Consider the following 18,224-nt stretch of genomic DNA (forward strand, 5'->3'; position numbering starts at 1 on the left):
TTAAATGATTTTAGCAAATGGCTGCAATATAACAAAGAGTGAAAAATTTAAGGGGGTCTGAATACTTTCTGTACCCACTGTATATCTATATATATGGTTCAGTGTTGGTCTGAAAATTCTTCCACATCACTATTAATTTGGAAAGGAAACAATCCCTCTCAGGCATATTGTAGGTTTTCTGTTTCACAGAGCAATGAGTGAGCTGATGTCATGCTTTCACACTTGCAGATACATGTCTCTGTCAACCGTTTCCTCTTTAGTCAGGGATTCTCAATTGTTCTTGAGGACTGGAATGTTGTGTGATTTTTCTGAGGGGAGTTGGTCTCCTAACAATGTATCCTGGAAACTCTGAACCTGTTTCTGCAGAAGCACTGCTAAAGCGGTTCATGCGATGCCAAGGGGTTATTTGCCCTCCAACTGAACAAAAAACCAACTATAAAGAGTTATTCTTTCTGGGCGACCTGGAGATTTCCACACCCAAGACAAATTCCCCTTTCAAAGTTCATGTTGACACTTCTTGTGCAGTAAACCCTCCAACTGAACAGACAATGAATTACCTGTTCACTTCAAAATAAACCCAACTATAAAGAGTTATTCTTTCTGGGCGACCTGGAGATTTCCACACCCAAGACAAATTCCCCTTTCAAAGTTCATGTTGACACTTCTTGTGCAGTAAAGTTTGTCCTGGCTTCTCTTTTTCATGCACATGTGCACTTTACATTTACGTGTATTCTTTCTACATTAAAAAACACATATACACACAAAACTCAGGGGCAATTTAACAAAAAGGAGACAGATGGGTTTCTTAACATATTCATGACTGGCTCTTTCACCCCACAAGACGGCCATAAAACTGACATTTCAAAAGTCACTTTCTTTACAGATGCACTTTTGTTTCACGAAAAAATCCTTGACAGAACACAGACAGCACGGATATATGCATGTAATGTTTTACACATGAACAATTTACACAAAAAAGTGTTTGAATACTATTATATTTCACATTATTTTACAAAACCAAACCATTCAAATGTGTTTTATTTAATTGAAATAACTCTGAAATAAAATATGAATATTAGATGAAGAACAAGAACACCTTTGAAATTAGCTGAAATAAAATAAGTTTTAGTTGAGGTTCTAAAATTACTTAAAAGAAAACTGAAATTAATAGCCTAGAAAGCAAAGCTAACTAGAAATATTAAATTATTTTAAGGAAAATTGAAAATATGAAATTACTCAAATTAAAACTGAAATCAATATAAAGCAAAGCTAAACATATATATATATATATATATATATATATATATATATATATATATATATATATATATATATATATATATATATATATATATATATATATATATAAATGAGAAAAGCACAAAACAAAATCACTAAAATTTGAACTAAAATTAAAGTGAACAAAAATTTAAGGCTAATTCAAAACATTAAAATAAAAACATAATAAATGACACCACATTTTTTGTTTGTTGCATTTATTTGAATACAAAATAAATGAATTCAAGGTCCTTTAGGATATTTTCAGCCACAAAGAAAGTTTCATTTGAACATTGTTACAATCATGTGGATCATTCCTGCTGAAACAGTAGAAAATGGTTCTAGAAACACCAAGGTCATGGGTTTAATTCCCATGGAATGCATAAAATTGTTAATACCTTAAATGTATTGTAGGTTTCTTTTTGAAAGTATACAGTAAATGTAAATGTCTATAATTCACTTTTCCCAGATTAATTCACTAAAGCTCTGTTGGTCCCCTAAGAAATGGCAGAAGTGACATCATTAGTCTGTGGAGATCCGCCAGCCATCTGCACTGCAGTCAGAGTTTTTATGTCTTCCTTTAGTGTCTCATCCTCCCTCTCTTCACAGACAAGCCCTGATGATTTTCACCAGCTCTGCTGAGTGTCAGGCCACACACATCCCGCTTTAAACGGCCCTCCAGGTCTCTTGTAAATCCGCCAGAGCTGCTGCGCCCTCAGTCTCCTGCAGGTCTTTACAGCGGGAACAATACCTGATTTAAAGGCTGGGGAATTTACTGTTCCTGCCACAGCTATTTTAGCGTGTGGCATCTGTTGTCTGCAAAGCTAAAGGTAGACAATTGCATTGAAGGGTGTTAAAGAGAAGCTGGTTCATTTGGAAGGAAAAAAGGAGAGGCTCACTGAACAGGTGGTGGAAACACATACGCCATGAATTATGAAAGAAAGAAAAGCACTTCAAAAGATTGTTTGCTTTAAAGTTTTCAGCCTTCATTCAGAGTGAAAAGACACAATGTAAATGCATGGAAGGAGTTATATAATAGCACAACACATAGGGAAAGAACCTGCAGGGTTAAATTTCAAAAGCGAAAGTTTCATAAATTTCATAACTAAATTAACTAATTCAATATAATCACACACACACACACACACACACACACACACACACACACACACACACACACACACACACACACAGACACACACACACACACACACAATTAAATAAAAATTATCTATTATATTATATAAAATAAATAAATATATATTTATTATTTATATTTATTTACTTAATTTCATTCATGTGTGTTTATAATTATATATTATAAATATATTGTTTATGTATAAAAGAGATAATTAATTGTAATATGTATATATATGTGTGTGTGTGTGTGTGTGTGTGTATTAAATAAATATAGAAATGTGTTTATATATATATATGCACACATAATTAAATAATATCTTAATTTAATATATGTGTGTGTGCCATTAAATATTTATATATATATATGCACACATAATTAAATAAAATTAAGTAAAATAAATATATTTATTATTTATATTTATTATCTTAATTTAATATATGTGTGTGTGCCATTAAATATTTTTCATAAATATTTTGTTCCTGTATAAGAAAGATATTTAATTATACTAATTATAACAATTATCATGACAGGTTGCTGTGGTTAAAAGTGCCTGCTAAATTTATAAATGTAAACTGGTGTATATCACAAAGGATTTGGACGGAAACATCAAATTGTCACAAAAATAATGTCACAATTTATAAAGTCTTTAGCTAAAATTTTTCTTTTTGAATTTGGGGTGAAATATGAACCTTTTATGTTTTTGGCAGGTAATATTTATCCATATTATGGCTTTGACGTCATATACAACTAGCACACCATAATCTTCCAGTGAGGTTCAGAAACTGAGATCCATCTTTATTGCAGAAGTAAAACTATGTCTCCCAAGAAAGTTTGTTCAGTGGTGGAACACAAACATGAGTTTAGTGTCTTTTATAGGCTGTTGTAAATGTTGGCAAGATAAGAAACTGTGTGGAGAACTGTGGGAATTTCAGTCCTTCTAGACTAGAGAAATTAATGAGACATCGCAGTGGAATGCACATACAGTACAGTATATGTTAGAGCACTTCTGAAAGCTAAAACATCTAAATCTGAGATTATCAACTATGTTATCAACTGAATGAATACATGTGACAACTCGTAACACAACTGACATGTGGCCTCTCAACATATCACATTTCCAGAGAAGAATTTAATTTAAAATAATTTCAAATAGACAGCGATGAGATTGAATTGCTTTTGAAATTCAAAAAAGTTTCACATGGATCTAGAGTTTCAGAAGAGATCTCAACAGAGTCTGAGACCTGGACATCTTTAAGATGAGGTGGGATATTTCTTCTAAGACCCAATCTCGGTCAAGGGAGGGGTCTGATAAGATGTTGCACATGAATGTGCATGAGTGCTGGTGTTTGTCTCTACCTCTTCATACACACATCTCTAACCTGCGCTGAGTTTGACTCACTGAAGCACATATGGACTAACCAAAAGCCAAGATCCCAAACCCATCAATAGAGAAATTACCTTCCAGAAACATGGTCTGTATCTTCTCCTTATGGCCCTTTGACCCCTGACACCCCTGCTCTTATTATGGCACTGCCGTGGGCTCCAAAACCTTTCAGTTTCAAATAAGCTCCTTTCAAGCAAAGTAAACCAGCTTTCGTAGAGCAGCTGCAGGTTTTGGATGTGAATAGCTCACTATTGATCTGGGGAGATACATTTTCCATGCACAGCATTACAATCCCATTTGCCTAAGGACGGCAATAAAAATCAGAGTAATCTGAAAAAGATCTGTCAAAATAAATGACATCGATTTCATGCGTCATTAGGGAGCCTATTGAGAGGATTTATTCTGAGAGTGACTCTTTCGCACCGGTTAAAGTGCTCTCATCATTCATTCAGTCTGTTTGCGACTGTCTTTTGTGTTTTGTTTAGATTGTTCTTTGCTTATCTTGGCAATGTCTTTCAATGTAAAGTGTGACAATTAAATGTTGCCTCAAATCTATTTCCAAACACAAGAGGAAACAATTAACACATTTGTGATGTTGAGGTTTTACCCGTTGATTACCTGAAGCAGGTGAACAGGTTTCTGGGTAATCTTTAACTGAGATGGATGTGGGATGTTTGCTGTGGGCCTTTGTACTGTGTATTTTTTTTTTCTTTGGTTACACATTCCAAATTTCAAACAGCAAAGTTAGTTTCTCAAAGCAGTTAGGTCAGACTTATAATTAATACTAGGTTAGAGGCCAATGACTATCATCTTGCGAAACAATATCATAATTATGGATAACAAATTATTAATAAATATAATTTAATTCATAATTACTCATATTTAATAAAGCTATCACATAAAAACCTTAAATCTTAACATTTGCATCTCAACAAATGGGCAACACAATAAAATAAAAAATATTATAATATTAAAACAAACTATATATACATATATGTGTGTGTGTGTGTGTGTGTGTGTGTGGATATACATATATATAACAATAGTTGTTTTATAATTAATAAAAAACACACACAAAAACACAAACACAAACAAAATCAAAATTAATATCAAAATTACTGATAAAAAAAAATAATTAAAAACCAAATCACACATTATTATAAAATCATTAAAATCATACATATAATAAACACTAAAAATAAATTTCCTAAAAACAACTAAAAAAACAATTCATAAAAAACCATAAAAAACAACTAAACAAATAAATTATAAAAGTCACAATAAAGTCAAATATGAAAGTCAATGAATAGTGGATAAATAATGTAAACTAAAATTAATATATTTTTTAATGGTGTTTGATAAGCCAAATTCCTTAAAACACCTTAGCAGTCACATGACATGTAAAAACTCTGTTATGTTTGCACCAGACGATACTAAAACCGGTGTAATTTATGAGCAAATTTTTCAGTGAAGTGTTTTATGAGATTAATGGACCCTGGATGAACACTAACACGTCTGTGATCCATGATTGACAAAATTATGTCTGCTTTTCTGTAAAATAGTTCACCGTCTGTGGAGTCTTGACATGTCCCATCAAGACCTGACAAAAAGCAGCAAATGTATGATAGCATGATATCTCACATCTATGGACAATCTGGCACTCCACAAAGAGATTTAACACCATTTAAGACATAACACCAAAAGTAGGACAGAGATTGACTGGTGATTCACCTTCCAGAAAATGCAAAAATCAACTAAACAATGATGGTCTACTTCACCTTAGTGCTTACGCCCACCTTTCAACAAGAGCACTTTTCTCTGAGTCACTACACAGAAAAAAAAAGATTTGGTGGGTAAATACAACATGACCAATGAGCTACAAGGTGTATTTGTGGGAGTATTTCCTGTGGGATGACAGTATTTGTCATGAACTAAGATGACAGGCTATTAAGGTGAGGACAGTTATTTCCGGAGTGGTATCTGAGAGACACTAACACAGGACTTTTGTATCGCATGTCTGAAAGGTTCTTTTTTACAGGAAGTCACCCCATATTAACCTACTGTAAGTTACAGTCAAGAAACAAAGGCGTGTGACTCAAGCTATAGGCCTTTTTTTTTCTTTACTGTCGGTACATAATTAAGTATTTAGTGTCTTAGATAAACTGATATGTAGCAGAACTAGACACATTCACAAATTAAATGTTGGCTAGTTTTATTTATAGACTACTAGAGACTGCCTCCACTTACAGCAACCCTCTATTTCTGATGCAGAAACATGATGTACTAGCTATTTGTAAACAGCATGTTAATCCATAGCAGCCATTCCTATTATGATATATGATCAGAAGATATAAAATCATATATATATATATATATATATAAACATAGACATAAAAGTACTCTGAAAGATGAATAAAAGAATAATAAAAATAATTTTATATATTATTCTATATATTATTATTGACATATATTATATTATATACATCAAACACAACTAATGAAAAGAAACAAAATAACTGATAAATAAAAATAATACATATATTTTGGAATAAATATTTTATTTAAGTGTATATATAAACAATGTGATTATCTATCTATCTATCTATCTATCTATCTATCTATCTATCTATGTGTGTGTGTGTGTGTGTGTGAGAGAGAGAGAGAGAGAGAGAGAGAGAGAGAGAGAGAGAGAGAGAGAGAGAGAGCGAGAGAGAGAGCGTGTGAGTGTGTATGTATGTAAAATTACTGTTCAAAATTTTTGGATCAGTAAATTTTTTAATGTGTTTTAAAGAAGTATCTTTTGTTCATCATGGCTGCATTTATTTGACCAAAAATACAGAAAAAACCCAGTAATATTGTAAAATATTATTACCATTTAAAATAATGGTTTTCTATTTTAATATACTTTAAAATATAATTTATTTCTGTGGTGATATATATATATATACTTTTTTTGCCATTTATGGATTTTTATATGTATGTTTTTCCTAGGAAAATAATTTCTGCATGGGTGTTACCTGCTTCATTTTATTCTCTTTTAAGTCAGTGAGTCATGCATGAAAACTCCTCAAAGTGAACTGTAAACTTAGATAAAACTTCCATTTAAAAGAGTCCACATTACCTGTATTAAGTGTCTTCAAGCTCCAGAGAAGATCACTTTCTTGGTCGAGGTCCAAAAATCCTCAGTCTGAAGTGAGCAGTGATTGGACAGATCTGAAAGCTTTCACGTGCCCTGTAAAACTCACACACACACACACACACACACACACACACACACACACACACACACACACAGAGAGAGAGAGAGAGAGAGAGAGAGAGAGAGAGAGAGAGAGAGAGAGAGAGAGAGACATCTCTGTCAACCCAAAGGGTGGAGTGGGTCTTTTGAAGACGCACACAACCACAATCCCCGAGGCAAGAGGTTAAGGAAAGGATTTGAAGTCAGCAATGCATTTTAAATTAAGTTAATATTAGTTAGGCTAAATGTTAAATTGACACTGTAATGTAAAGTAATTACCTTTAATACTCCTATCGGGTAAGTTTCCGGTCATTTAGAGCACATGTTGCAATTGCTCAATGATGTAAGTTGTTTTAAGAAAGAAATGTACAAAAAATGTAGTGTTTTGTGGATGCCTTCAGTCATGCAGGTTTCGCGGATCCGCGCGGCGCGTAAAAGCGAGTGGCTCAAATGCGCGCTCGCGCACCACTTCAACCCAGAATCAGATCTCTGCGTGGAAAACGAGATCGTGGTTTTGGCAACCGGTGTGGACCAGTACATCCAGGAGGTGTTTCATCACCTCTCCTTTTACAACGGCGATGATCTCGTTTCGGATGAGGACTTTAGTAGTCTGTGTTTGATTTTGGGAATCCCCGCGAGCGCGGAGACTGAAAACGTCACCTCAGAGCACCGGGACATTTGCGATGGACTTCCTCGTGTGCTTAACTTTAGAGAATTCCACGCACGACTATGTGGATTATTCTCGCTAAAAGCGCAAGAAGGGCAGAAGGGAGTTCGACTTCCGGTCAGTGAGGAGACCGAGCACGTCGAGCGGGAGATCAGACTCCGGTGTCCCCGCGTCCGGAGGAGAAAGTGCGTCAGTTTTGATCTGTCTGCCGACCACCAGAACCGGAAGAGGGCAGTGAGATCGGGACAATCTCAGAATCCGGATCATCTGCAGAGTTCTGCTGCGGAAGCCAAGAGAGACGCAGGTGGGAGCTTCATACACACACCTGAGCTGTCAGGACAGGTGGAATAATGTAATAGCTGTTTTTTTCAGTCCAAACTCTCAAGCCTTAGGGAAATGTTTAGCCTTTAATGATTAATAATGAATATTTATTTAAGGGAGATTTATGAGTGTTTGACTGTGCCATAAAAATGCATTTTCTAAATGATAATAATCCAAAAAACTTGACGGATTTATTTACTGATCATATTTCATACAAAATTAAATTTTAAAATGTTTTAAGAACAAGTAGCTAGAAAATGAATTTATAAGAATATTCTAATAATTATTTAATTAATTAATTAATTTATATTTACACAATTATAATAAACATTTTAAGTATCTAAATAATAAAGAATAATTTATCTGAATTAATTTAAAATCAAAAGACTTGTTTTAAAATGATAAAGAAAAACTTAGAAAAAAGTAGTAAGCTAACATTAAAGAATAATAGTAAAATAAATATTGATAATTAAAAGCATGTAATTTTATTTCAAATGACTTTACACATCTAATAACATAGAATATTTGAATTTTATTGTTATTACATTATAATAAAAAACAATTACTTATCATATTTATTATGATAATGGTAACACTTTCCAACAAGTTTCCATTTGTTAACTATATTTAATGCATTAACTAACATTAATGAGCAATACATTGTTGTAACAGTATTTATTTGTTTACCAGATTTATTTAGTTTGTTAAGGTTAGTAAATAAAAATACAGCTGTTCTTTGTTAGTCCATGTTAGCTCAGGTCCATTAAACGATATTAATAGACAACTTTTGAATTTAATAATGTAACTATGATTAACTAAGATTAATAAATGATTAAAAAATAATAAATTAATAAGTATTTTTGAGTGTTAGTTTATGTTAACTAATGTAGTCAACTAATGTTAGCAAATGGAAGTGTTACCAAAATAATGTGAAATAATTTATTGATATATAATTGTATTATGATAATTATATTGATCATTTTTTTTTATTTATTTTTTTTAAATAAATAGTTGATTAATAAATCATTTATATATTTTTATTCATTAATTTAAAAGCAAAAGGCTGTTTTTTGTTGTGATCAGACATTACCGAAGGCCTAATTTTACTATATTTGTCGCAGTGGATATTAACCCTCAGAGAAGATGGCAAGAGCAGCTAGAGTTGGAGAACGCCAGTCTGAGGGAGCTGGTGGAGGATCTACGTTCAGCCCTCCAGAGCAGCGACGCGCGGTGTTTGGCACTGGAGGTTGCGTTACGCCGAAGAGACATGCCGTCCCAAAATACTGCTGAAACACAAAACTGCAAAACAAAAACACAGCAATCCAAACACATGGAATGGGACTCCAGAAGAAGCACTAAAGACCTTCTACGAGAGCTGGAACTGATCCGTGCTTCACGTGATGGACAGCTGGAGGAAGCCATGAGGTTTAACCAGAGGTTAGAGGAAGAGCTGATGGCGGCTTATGGAGAGATTAGCAGGATGCAGGAGATGCTGGATAGCGTCCGGACTGAAAACACACGGATTAAGAAGAGGACTGAAGAGGTCAGAGAGTCACTGGCTGCAGGGCTGCAGGGTGTGAGGGCCTTACAAGAGCAGGCTCAACAAGCTGACCTGCTCCGAGAACAAGCCCAGAGTCTGGAGAGCCAGCTGGAGAAGTTCAGGTAGATGCTATAAATTCAGTCACACACATGCATGACTACACTACAGCTAATAAAGAGGTTTGGGATCAGTAATGGTGTTTTTTTAAAGAAATTAATACTTTTATTCATCAAGGATGCATTAAATCAATCAAAAGTGACAGTGAAGACATTTAGGTTACAATTGATTTTCAAATAATGAAATAATGTAGGGCTTTCTATTCATAACCGAATCTTGAAGAGAAATATTTAATGCAAAATATTAAGCAGCACAATTGTTTTCTACATTTATAATAATAAGAAACACTCCTTGAGCAGCAAATTAGAATGATTTCTGAAGGATCATGAAGACTGGAGTAATGATGCTGAAAATTCAGCTTTGCATCAAAGGAATAAATTACAATTTAAAATATATTCAAATGTAAAACAGTTGTTTTAAATTGTAAAAATATTTCACAGTATTACTGTTTTTACTGTATTTTTCCTTAAATAAATGCAGCCTTGGTGAGCAGAAGAGACTTCAGTGTTCAAAAACATAAAAAATCTTACCAACCCCAAACTTTTGAACAGTTTTTGTTCATAAAATAAAAGTCGGCGGGGTTCAAAACAACACTAAAACACATTGATTTTCACTGTATGGAAAGAATAAAAACCTAAGACTTGTGTGTTCCACAAGGAAGAAATGCATTCAGGTTTGGAATTAAATTTGGAATGCATTTTTTTATTAAGATGATTTTACCTAAGGGTTTATTTGTTGCCCCCTTTTTGATCTGGAAAAGCAAATAAAGTTAAATTAATTACATCTATCTAAATAATGCAAGAACCATTTCACTTCAGGATCTAGTCGACCATGTATACGGCCTGCTCACAGGTCTTCTCTAAGACTCGAGACGAGAAGCCATAATCAACACAAAATCTTGCATAACTGTAAGATTTTGACCTGCAGTGATGCTTCAGTTTGTGTTAGTGAGTAAAGACGCAGCGGTTGGTTATGAAACACATTAGACAGGAGCAGTGTTGCAGGGCATGCTTGATTTTCACTTGACAGATGGTAATGACCTGCTGTAATAACAGAGGACGGCACAGTTTCCTGCAAACGGTTATTAGTCATTCGCTTTCAAGTGTGAGTATTAAAGCAAATCATACAAAGCCCTATTACAGCATCTAACTCTAGATGTCTTATTATTATATCCTTTGAGGAAGGATGTAAGGTCGAGACACGTGTTTATGAAGGTATACTAGCTGGACAATCAGACATCAAACACGTTTGTGCTCAGTGATTTTTACAGTGCTGTCTCATTTGTGTCTAACATCAATGAACATAATGCAGTCAAATAATGCAAAGATCTGAAGGAAAGTCTAAAGATACAGAGAAATTAAATGTGGACTAAAAGCCACCAAATATTTTACATCTGTTAGTATCTATATGTAAATGTACTTCAACAAACTGAGAAGGTTATGTAAAAAAAAAAAAAAATCAAAAAAAGTTTTTTTTATTTATTTTTAAACGTAACTTCTGAAATTAAAAAAGGTGGGTTTTTTTTAGATTAAATTAACTTTTTATTTAAATTAACTTATTTAAATTCGTGTTAAATTAACACAAAATTTGTTGGGAATGTTTAATTTTAGCACCACTAGCTTCACCAAACACAACTGAAAAGTTTACATATTACTGAAATCAATTCTGGTAACTAAAATAAAACAATTATAAAAAATATTTAGAATTAATGTAATGTAATATAATCTAATTTTAATTGAATAAAGAAGAATTCATGTGATTTTACATTTCCAAAAATATACAATATTTAAAATATATTTTATTGTGTATATTTTTTTTATAATAAATAAACACTTGATTAAATGTATATATATATATATATATTATATATATATATATATATATATATATATATATATATATATATATATATATATATATATATATACATATTAAATAATTACATTTATTTGGTTACTAAATAATTCTATATTTATATGAGATATTTCAAAGCAAATATAATAACATGTGTCATTACTAAACTAATTTTACTATACAAACCGACAGTCACCAAACACAATTGCAAAAATAATTGTAGAGTAGTGTAAAATTATTTTTGAACTAATAATATTAGTAACAAATAAACAAATAAAGAAAATAATTAATCTAATCTAATTTCAATTCAATGAAGAAGAATTTATGATTTCACATTTTTAAAAACACAATTTTCAAAATATATAGTATTACATTTAGTATAATAAATAAACATTGACTTATTTTTTAAAATAATGTTTGTAACTTTAATATATATATAATAACAATAATGTATAATAATTATATAATATATGAATTATAATTATTATATGAATTATATATGCTCTTAATCATCTCATATAAAATTATTTAGTAATTAATTTTAATTATTTAAATATATATTTTAAATAATTTAGTAATCAAATATATATATAGATGTATCTATATATATATATATATATATATATATATATATATATATATATATATATATATATAAAAACTTATTACTAAACCATTTTAAATTATATGAGATGATTCAGAGAAAAAAAAAAAACTAATTTTACTGTATAAATTATACAACTTAAACAGGAAATGTGTAATTTCAGCACCACTAGCATCACCAAACACAGCTGCAAACATAATATCAAAACATTCTTAACAAACACCTAACTAAAATCAATTAAGCAATAAATATAAAACAAACAAAACAAAAACTTATTAAATAAGTTTAAGTGTAATGAACTTATAAATGAAACGTAAGATATATATATGGCATTACATGGACAAATGCCAGTGCTGTAAAACTCTAGCTCACATTAACCTTGCAATCAATCAAGTACTGCTTTCAGTAGACGCTTAGCAGATTAATATCTGTGTTAATATTGCATTATTTGCATGACAGAGCGGTGATGTAATGCTCATTCCTCACCTGGAAAATCAGGTCGAAACCTGCCAGGTTCCTCTCTCAGAAGTTCCTCTGCAGGGACAATAATCAAACTTGTTCATGCATCAGCAGCACAAGAAACGCAGCGTGCAGAACCTCCTCTTTCAGTCATATGACATTAAACATTTAGATTCCAAACGTCTTGACTCACCTGCACAGAAGGTTATATAATCATATTTACAGTGCATTTACATTTTTTTTCTTAGGGCCCAGTGCACCTGTGTGGAGCTAAATATGAACAAAAACGAAATACTAGCTGAACCATGTGGGTCTGGATTTCCTTCCCTCACCAGTCATGATGATGGCAGAAGAGGTAAGAGGATCAAAAAAAATCATAAACAAATCAATTTCTCATTCAGACCGTAAGAAATCACAATAGAATGTGATCTAAATGGAATACCAGCATACTGCATAGGATGTGCATCATGCATTAAAAAATATTAAACAATAACACCCAAAATTTTTCACATGACACCACAAAAAATCACATTTAAAATTATAAATGAAGTGCAGAAAAAAAATAAAAAAAAAAATAAACATACAAATAAATTTAGTTACATTTTTATTGGAATATGATAATAATAGTAAAATAAAACATTAACAAAAGTATTCACAATTAATGTAACCTAATTTTAAAGATAAAAAATGTCATCTAATTAAATATTTACATGATTTTACATTGCCAGAAAACAAACAATATTTACAATGTATTACTTATATTTTTTTAAACAAAAGAATATAAAATTAATAATAAATATTAAAAATATAAATTTAAATAAAAATAATTACTACATTTTATATTTATTTTAGATCATTCAAATTATAAATTTAACCATTTGGTAAAAGTAATTTCACAATATAATTTACAAAATATTTTATAAAATATATTATATACATTTCAGTGCTAGAGCTAACCAAACAAAAGTAACCAAACAAAAGTAAATACATTACACACACATCTCTCCAAATCTAAATTTTACATTTTATAATCTTAAATCTAATTAAAAAAAAAAAAAAAATTTTTGATGGTCCAATAAAATAGTCAAATGAAAGATTGATATTACTTTAAGTTCATTCGTCACACTAGAAGTGGGCGATCAAGCCGATGATACAGCTTTCCCAGCAGTTTTCCCTGCTGTGTAATTCACATTTTGGCAAATCAAAGTACAGTATTACACATATTTTGTGTACAGTATACATACTGCAAAATAGTTGCATGCGTGCAGTGCATTATAGGCAGTAGTGGTCATGTGACATCTCTGTGCAGAAGAAGACCTGCAGAGGTCAGTAGAGGGTCGAGCAGCATCCGATGAGGAAGAGGAGGAGAGGGGCATGGATGAAGGTCAGTGCTGCCACCTGGAGGTGAAACGGCTGATCAACAGATTACACAGCTGTGCCAAAGGGTGAATATATCTTAAATATAAAACTTTTTTTCCTACATTTTGGCCACAGCACATTCATTTGAGGTCCTTTTACAGGTGTCAGAAAGCTGCTATCTGTAACTGGCTTGTCTCTCAGAGCTCCGCTCACAGCAAAGAACCTAAAGCACGTGTGTGGATTCCTCAAGCAGATGAGAGGGGAAATGAAGCAGGAAATGTGAGAGTTAAAGAAGAAACTATAATAATGGATAATCATACACCACATCATCTCTAATGAACACCTGTCTTCTGTCATATCCTGTAGATGAAGCAGAAAGAGGTAGAGAGTTTGAGAGTTTGTCATTCACTGCTGGAGGAGAGAGTGACTGACACGTTCACATTACTGCTGCAGATCCCACATAAAGTGAGAATTCCATTCAAAACTTGATTTTTACTTTTTCTGTGTAAAAAGTGTGTTCTGAGTGATTTTATATGTATTATTGAAGTCAATGAAAAAATTATATGATATGTCATGATATGTGATATGATATGAAAAGATATGATATATGATATTGACTTGGGTTCCTCTTTTATCCCTTAATTTTTGTCACTACAGAGTAAAAAAAAAAAAAAAAAAAAAAAAAAAAAAAAAAAAAAAAAAAAAAAAATATATTTTTAAAATAAAATATATATATATATGTATATATATAATGTATTAAATTACACACATATAAATATATTAGTCATTTAAAAAATATATTTTTATATTTAATCATAAATATTTTACATTTTATATTTGATCGGATTTAAACGTTTTAAATGTGTTTTAACTATATAAAATCATTTTATAAAATGATATATTAATTTTATATTTATATTAAATTATTTACTTAAAATGTATTTACATTTTACATTACATTAATAAAATTACTTATGGTTTAAGGCATAAAGAAAGCCTTTATTTTTTAATACAGGGATTCAGCTGAACCCCTTTGACCAAAAATATTTTCAGTAAATATTTCAGTAATTTCACACATAATAATAATAATAATAATAATAATAATAATAAAAAAAACAATAATAAAAACAAAAATTAAAACAAATGCATGCTGACAGTTCTCTGATGTCGGTTAATGGTCACCTAATGCGCAAATAAAAAAATAAAACATTTCCTCTTTTCTTATTTATTTAATTTATTTATTTTTTTATCATTAAATTATTTTAAATATATTTAATTTATCATTGGCTTTTCATCAATTCACAAAACCACTGCAGTTTGCTTGCCATCTCCAATTTGGAAAATCCTTGATTTAATGCATTGAGGAGAATCTACTAAAGCTACTTCTTGTGCTCAGTTGAAGGCCTTAAGTCTTTTGAAAGAAATATAATATTAACATATGAACATAAATATATATTATTAACGAAGTCCCATAGTTTGTAAAATGCAAATAGTTCAATATACACATGAACTATCACATGGATACAATACTCATCAGCAAACATCACGGAATGTTTGTTGCAGCCTAATTAAATGCAATGTTCAAAATATGTGTATGCGTTACAATATAAACTGCCTGCAATTTCTTTTACAAACATTTTTACACAATATACAACATTTCAAACAGTAGTATGCAATCCTGATATCACATGCCCTCAGTAAATTCACATATCATTTTATGGTTAATTAGCACTTTTAATCCAGCTTGTGTACAAGATCTCTGCTTTTCACAATCAGATCAAATAATGACTCAAGAAAGATATTTAGAGAGTTTTAAAATTACCTATTTAATATGACTTCCTGTTCATTCAGCACTCTGGAAATGGAAGATCAAATCATGTGCATAATTGCATTGTGGGATATAGTGTTCTTTGCAATGTATTTTGGTTGTTTACTGCATATTTGGGCAAATGTAGTGCACTTTATTCTATGCCTACAGAAAATGAGGACCATATGCATACTATATACTGCAGAAATAGTATAGTAGTGTGCTTTCTGAATAGCTAGTGCTACACTGCCCTGCAAAAGCCCACACTGCCACCTAGTGATTAATCTCTGAAATGCACTTGTCTATCTGAAAACCTCTAACCTGTGTGTTCTAACTCTTGACAGAGAGTCTCTCGCAGGATCTTGGGGAGAATACTGATCAACACACTAGATCTGTGTACTAGAAAAAGCCACGGTAAGCTCTGCTTTTCTGTGTTTTACTCACATTGTTTTCTTTCATGCAATACTGCTGGATAACCTCGGGTCTTGTCCTTCAGACTGCACTCCGGTGGTTCAGGTGGTGGACACACTGTGTGGGCAGCTCCTCTCCAGTGACCTCCTGGATGGAGGAGAGGAGGTCAGCGCTGGGTCACGACCTTCTGTGACCTCAGGTCACCGGAACACGTCCAAACCCCTTCTGATGTCCTGCTGAGAGCTCACAGATGCCCCACTTAAGACACTTTTCATCAGGGTACAAATTTTTAAGGCACAAATTATTACTGAAGTTATCGCAATAAAGATTATCAAACAAATATTTTTCATTAATTTATAAGAAGGAAATGAGTACAAGTAAAACAATACCACATTTGGTGCCTGACCAGCTCCTTCTTAATTTAAAAGAAATCTGCAGCCCTGTTACCCATTCTGAGTTACTTATTTATTTTTAATTAAAACATTTATTTGTAATTATTTATCATTATTGCTAAAAATATTAAACACACCACAAATCAGGGTTTTAAAGCAACTGTATGTAAACTTTTTTTTTGAAAGTGATGGATGCTTTTGAAACACTGCTTTAAAAGCTTCAGATGAGTTGAGTTGTGAATCATTTTTTTGAACACATAATTTTAAAATACAAAAATAAAATCCAAACACACCCCACAGACGAACCATTATTTAGTTTTTACCTGATCTCAGATCAGTTTTATACATTTATAGACATTTTTAGTGAGACGGGTATAATTAAAAGGAACAGTGGTATTAGTTTACAGTCTCTTATTGGGCTCTTTAGCCAAGCCCTGAATAGATAAAAGAACACATATTATATAGAGACTTAATATTTAATATTATTAGATGATTTGCTAATTGCATTTAATAGATTACACTTTCAACAAAGCATTTGCAACGAGTTTGTAAAAGCTGTTTTGGCCTTGGTTTTTGCTGCATTTACACTTCCTGACCAGCAGGCGTCACCAGTGTGGCGCTTTGAACACTTCGAAACAGTGAATCATTTTGCAAAGCAATTGATTCCGATGATTCAAAGGTTCGAAAAGGTTCATTTCACCCATCACAAATAAGTATGTAGTATGTAAGTTTGGTGAACAGGTATGAAATTAGGTGAAAAGGGTGGATTGATTTACGGCAGCAACAAATGCACATGTAAATAACTGACTTTCCTTGAAAGGGACTTTAATACAGCTATCCACTGTATGTATAAGTTACGTACAGTTGCTTGTATTTACACGTTCCAAATTGTGGTAAGAAATGTCAAAAGTCATATATAATAAATAATATAAAAATGAAACTTTCCTATAATAGTAAGTTTGACCTCTTGAGGTGGACAAACATCACTTCCTCACAAAATCACTTTCTACAAAACAAAGAATTTAATTTAAAGGTTTCTAGCCTTATTTTATACCCCATTCATGAAAAGTGCCTTAAACTGTTCTTCTGTAGAGAACATGAGGCCATGTTTTCTCATATCTGTCCAATCGCATATTACATAGTCTCCTGAAATCTTTCCAAGCGTTTCCCCTTGTTACATGCAAGATATGAATAGGTGCACATTACAAGACGCTTCAGAGTTCAGTCTCACTATGCATATTCCTCCGCAAAGCACTTAATCTGTGTGAGAAGCATTATGCTCTCATATGACCCTCTTACAAAATAATTTTTAACAATTATATCTATGCTATAAAATACTATCTGTATATTTATATTAAAAAATTGAAAGCATTTATATTTTTTGTACCTGTTCATGTGGAGGAGAATGTGTGATAATTTTGTTTCTTTGACATTTGATACATTAGGCCATTTATGCCCATATAATATCATACAAGGAAAAAAAAACACACACCATAATTTTAAGATCAAATTGAGCAAAAATATGCATTTTGGTGCAGTTGCTGATATTTATATGGCCAAAAAGATGTTCATGTTGAAATATTACGAACAATATAAAACAAATGTTGATATGTTGCATTATGCATATACATATTACATTATGTTGATTCAAT

General features: G+C 31.8%; 1 protein-coding gene across 2 annotated transcripts; it reads left to right on the forward strand.

The window, feature by feature from the left end:
• The first annotated feature begins 7,136 nt into the window (after nt 1-7,136).
• Nucleotides 7,137-17,404, forward strand: LOC109070373 (EF-hand and coiled-coil domain-containing protein 1-like). 2 transcript variants are annotated; one of them, XM_042766770.1, is made up of 9 exons: nt 7,138-7,338; nt 7,443-8,012; nt 9,151-9,691; nt 12,852-12,958; nt 13,913-14,048; nt 14,124-14,241; nt 14,329-14,427; nt 16,114-16,183; nt 16,266-17,404. In XM_042766770.1, exons 2-9 carry the CDS (start codon nt 7,445-7,447, stop codon nt 16,418-16,420), a joined length of 1,794 nt encoding a protein of 597 aa, XP_042622704.1. In that variant the 5' UTR covers nt 7,138-7,338; nt 7,443-7,444; the 3' UTR covers nt 16,421-17,404. The 2 variants fall into 2 exon arrangements, with proteins under 2 accessions (XP_042622703.1, XP_042622704.1); XM_042766769.1 differs by having other exon boundaries at nt 7,137-8,012.
• The last annotated feature ends 820 nt before the right edge of the window (nt 17,405-18,224 follow it).

This window comes from Cyprinus carpio, chromosome A11, assembly GCF_018340385.1.
Source record: "Cyprinus carpio isolate SPL01 chromosome A11, ASM1834038v1, whole genome shotgun sequence".
Lineage (NCBI taxonomy): Eukaryota > Metazoa > Chordata > Actinopteri > Cypriniformes > Cyprinidae > Cyprinus > Cyprinus carpio.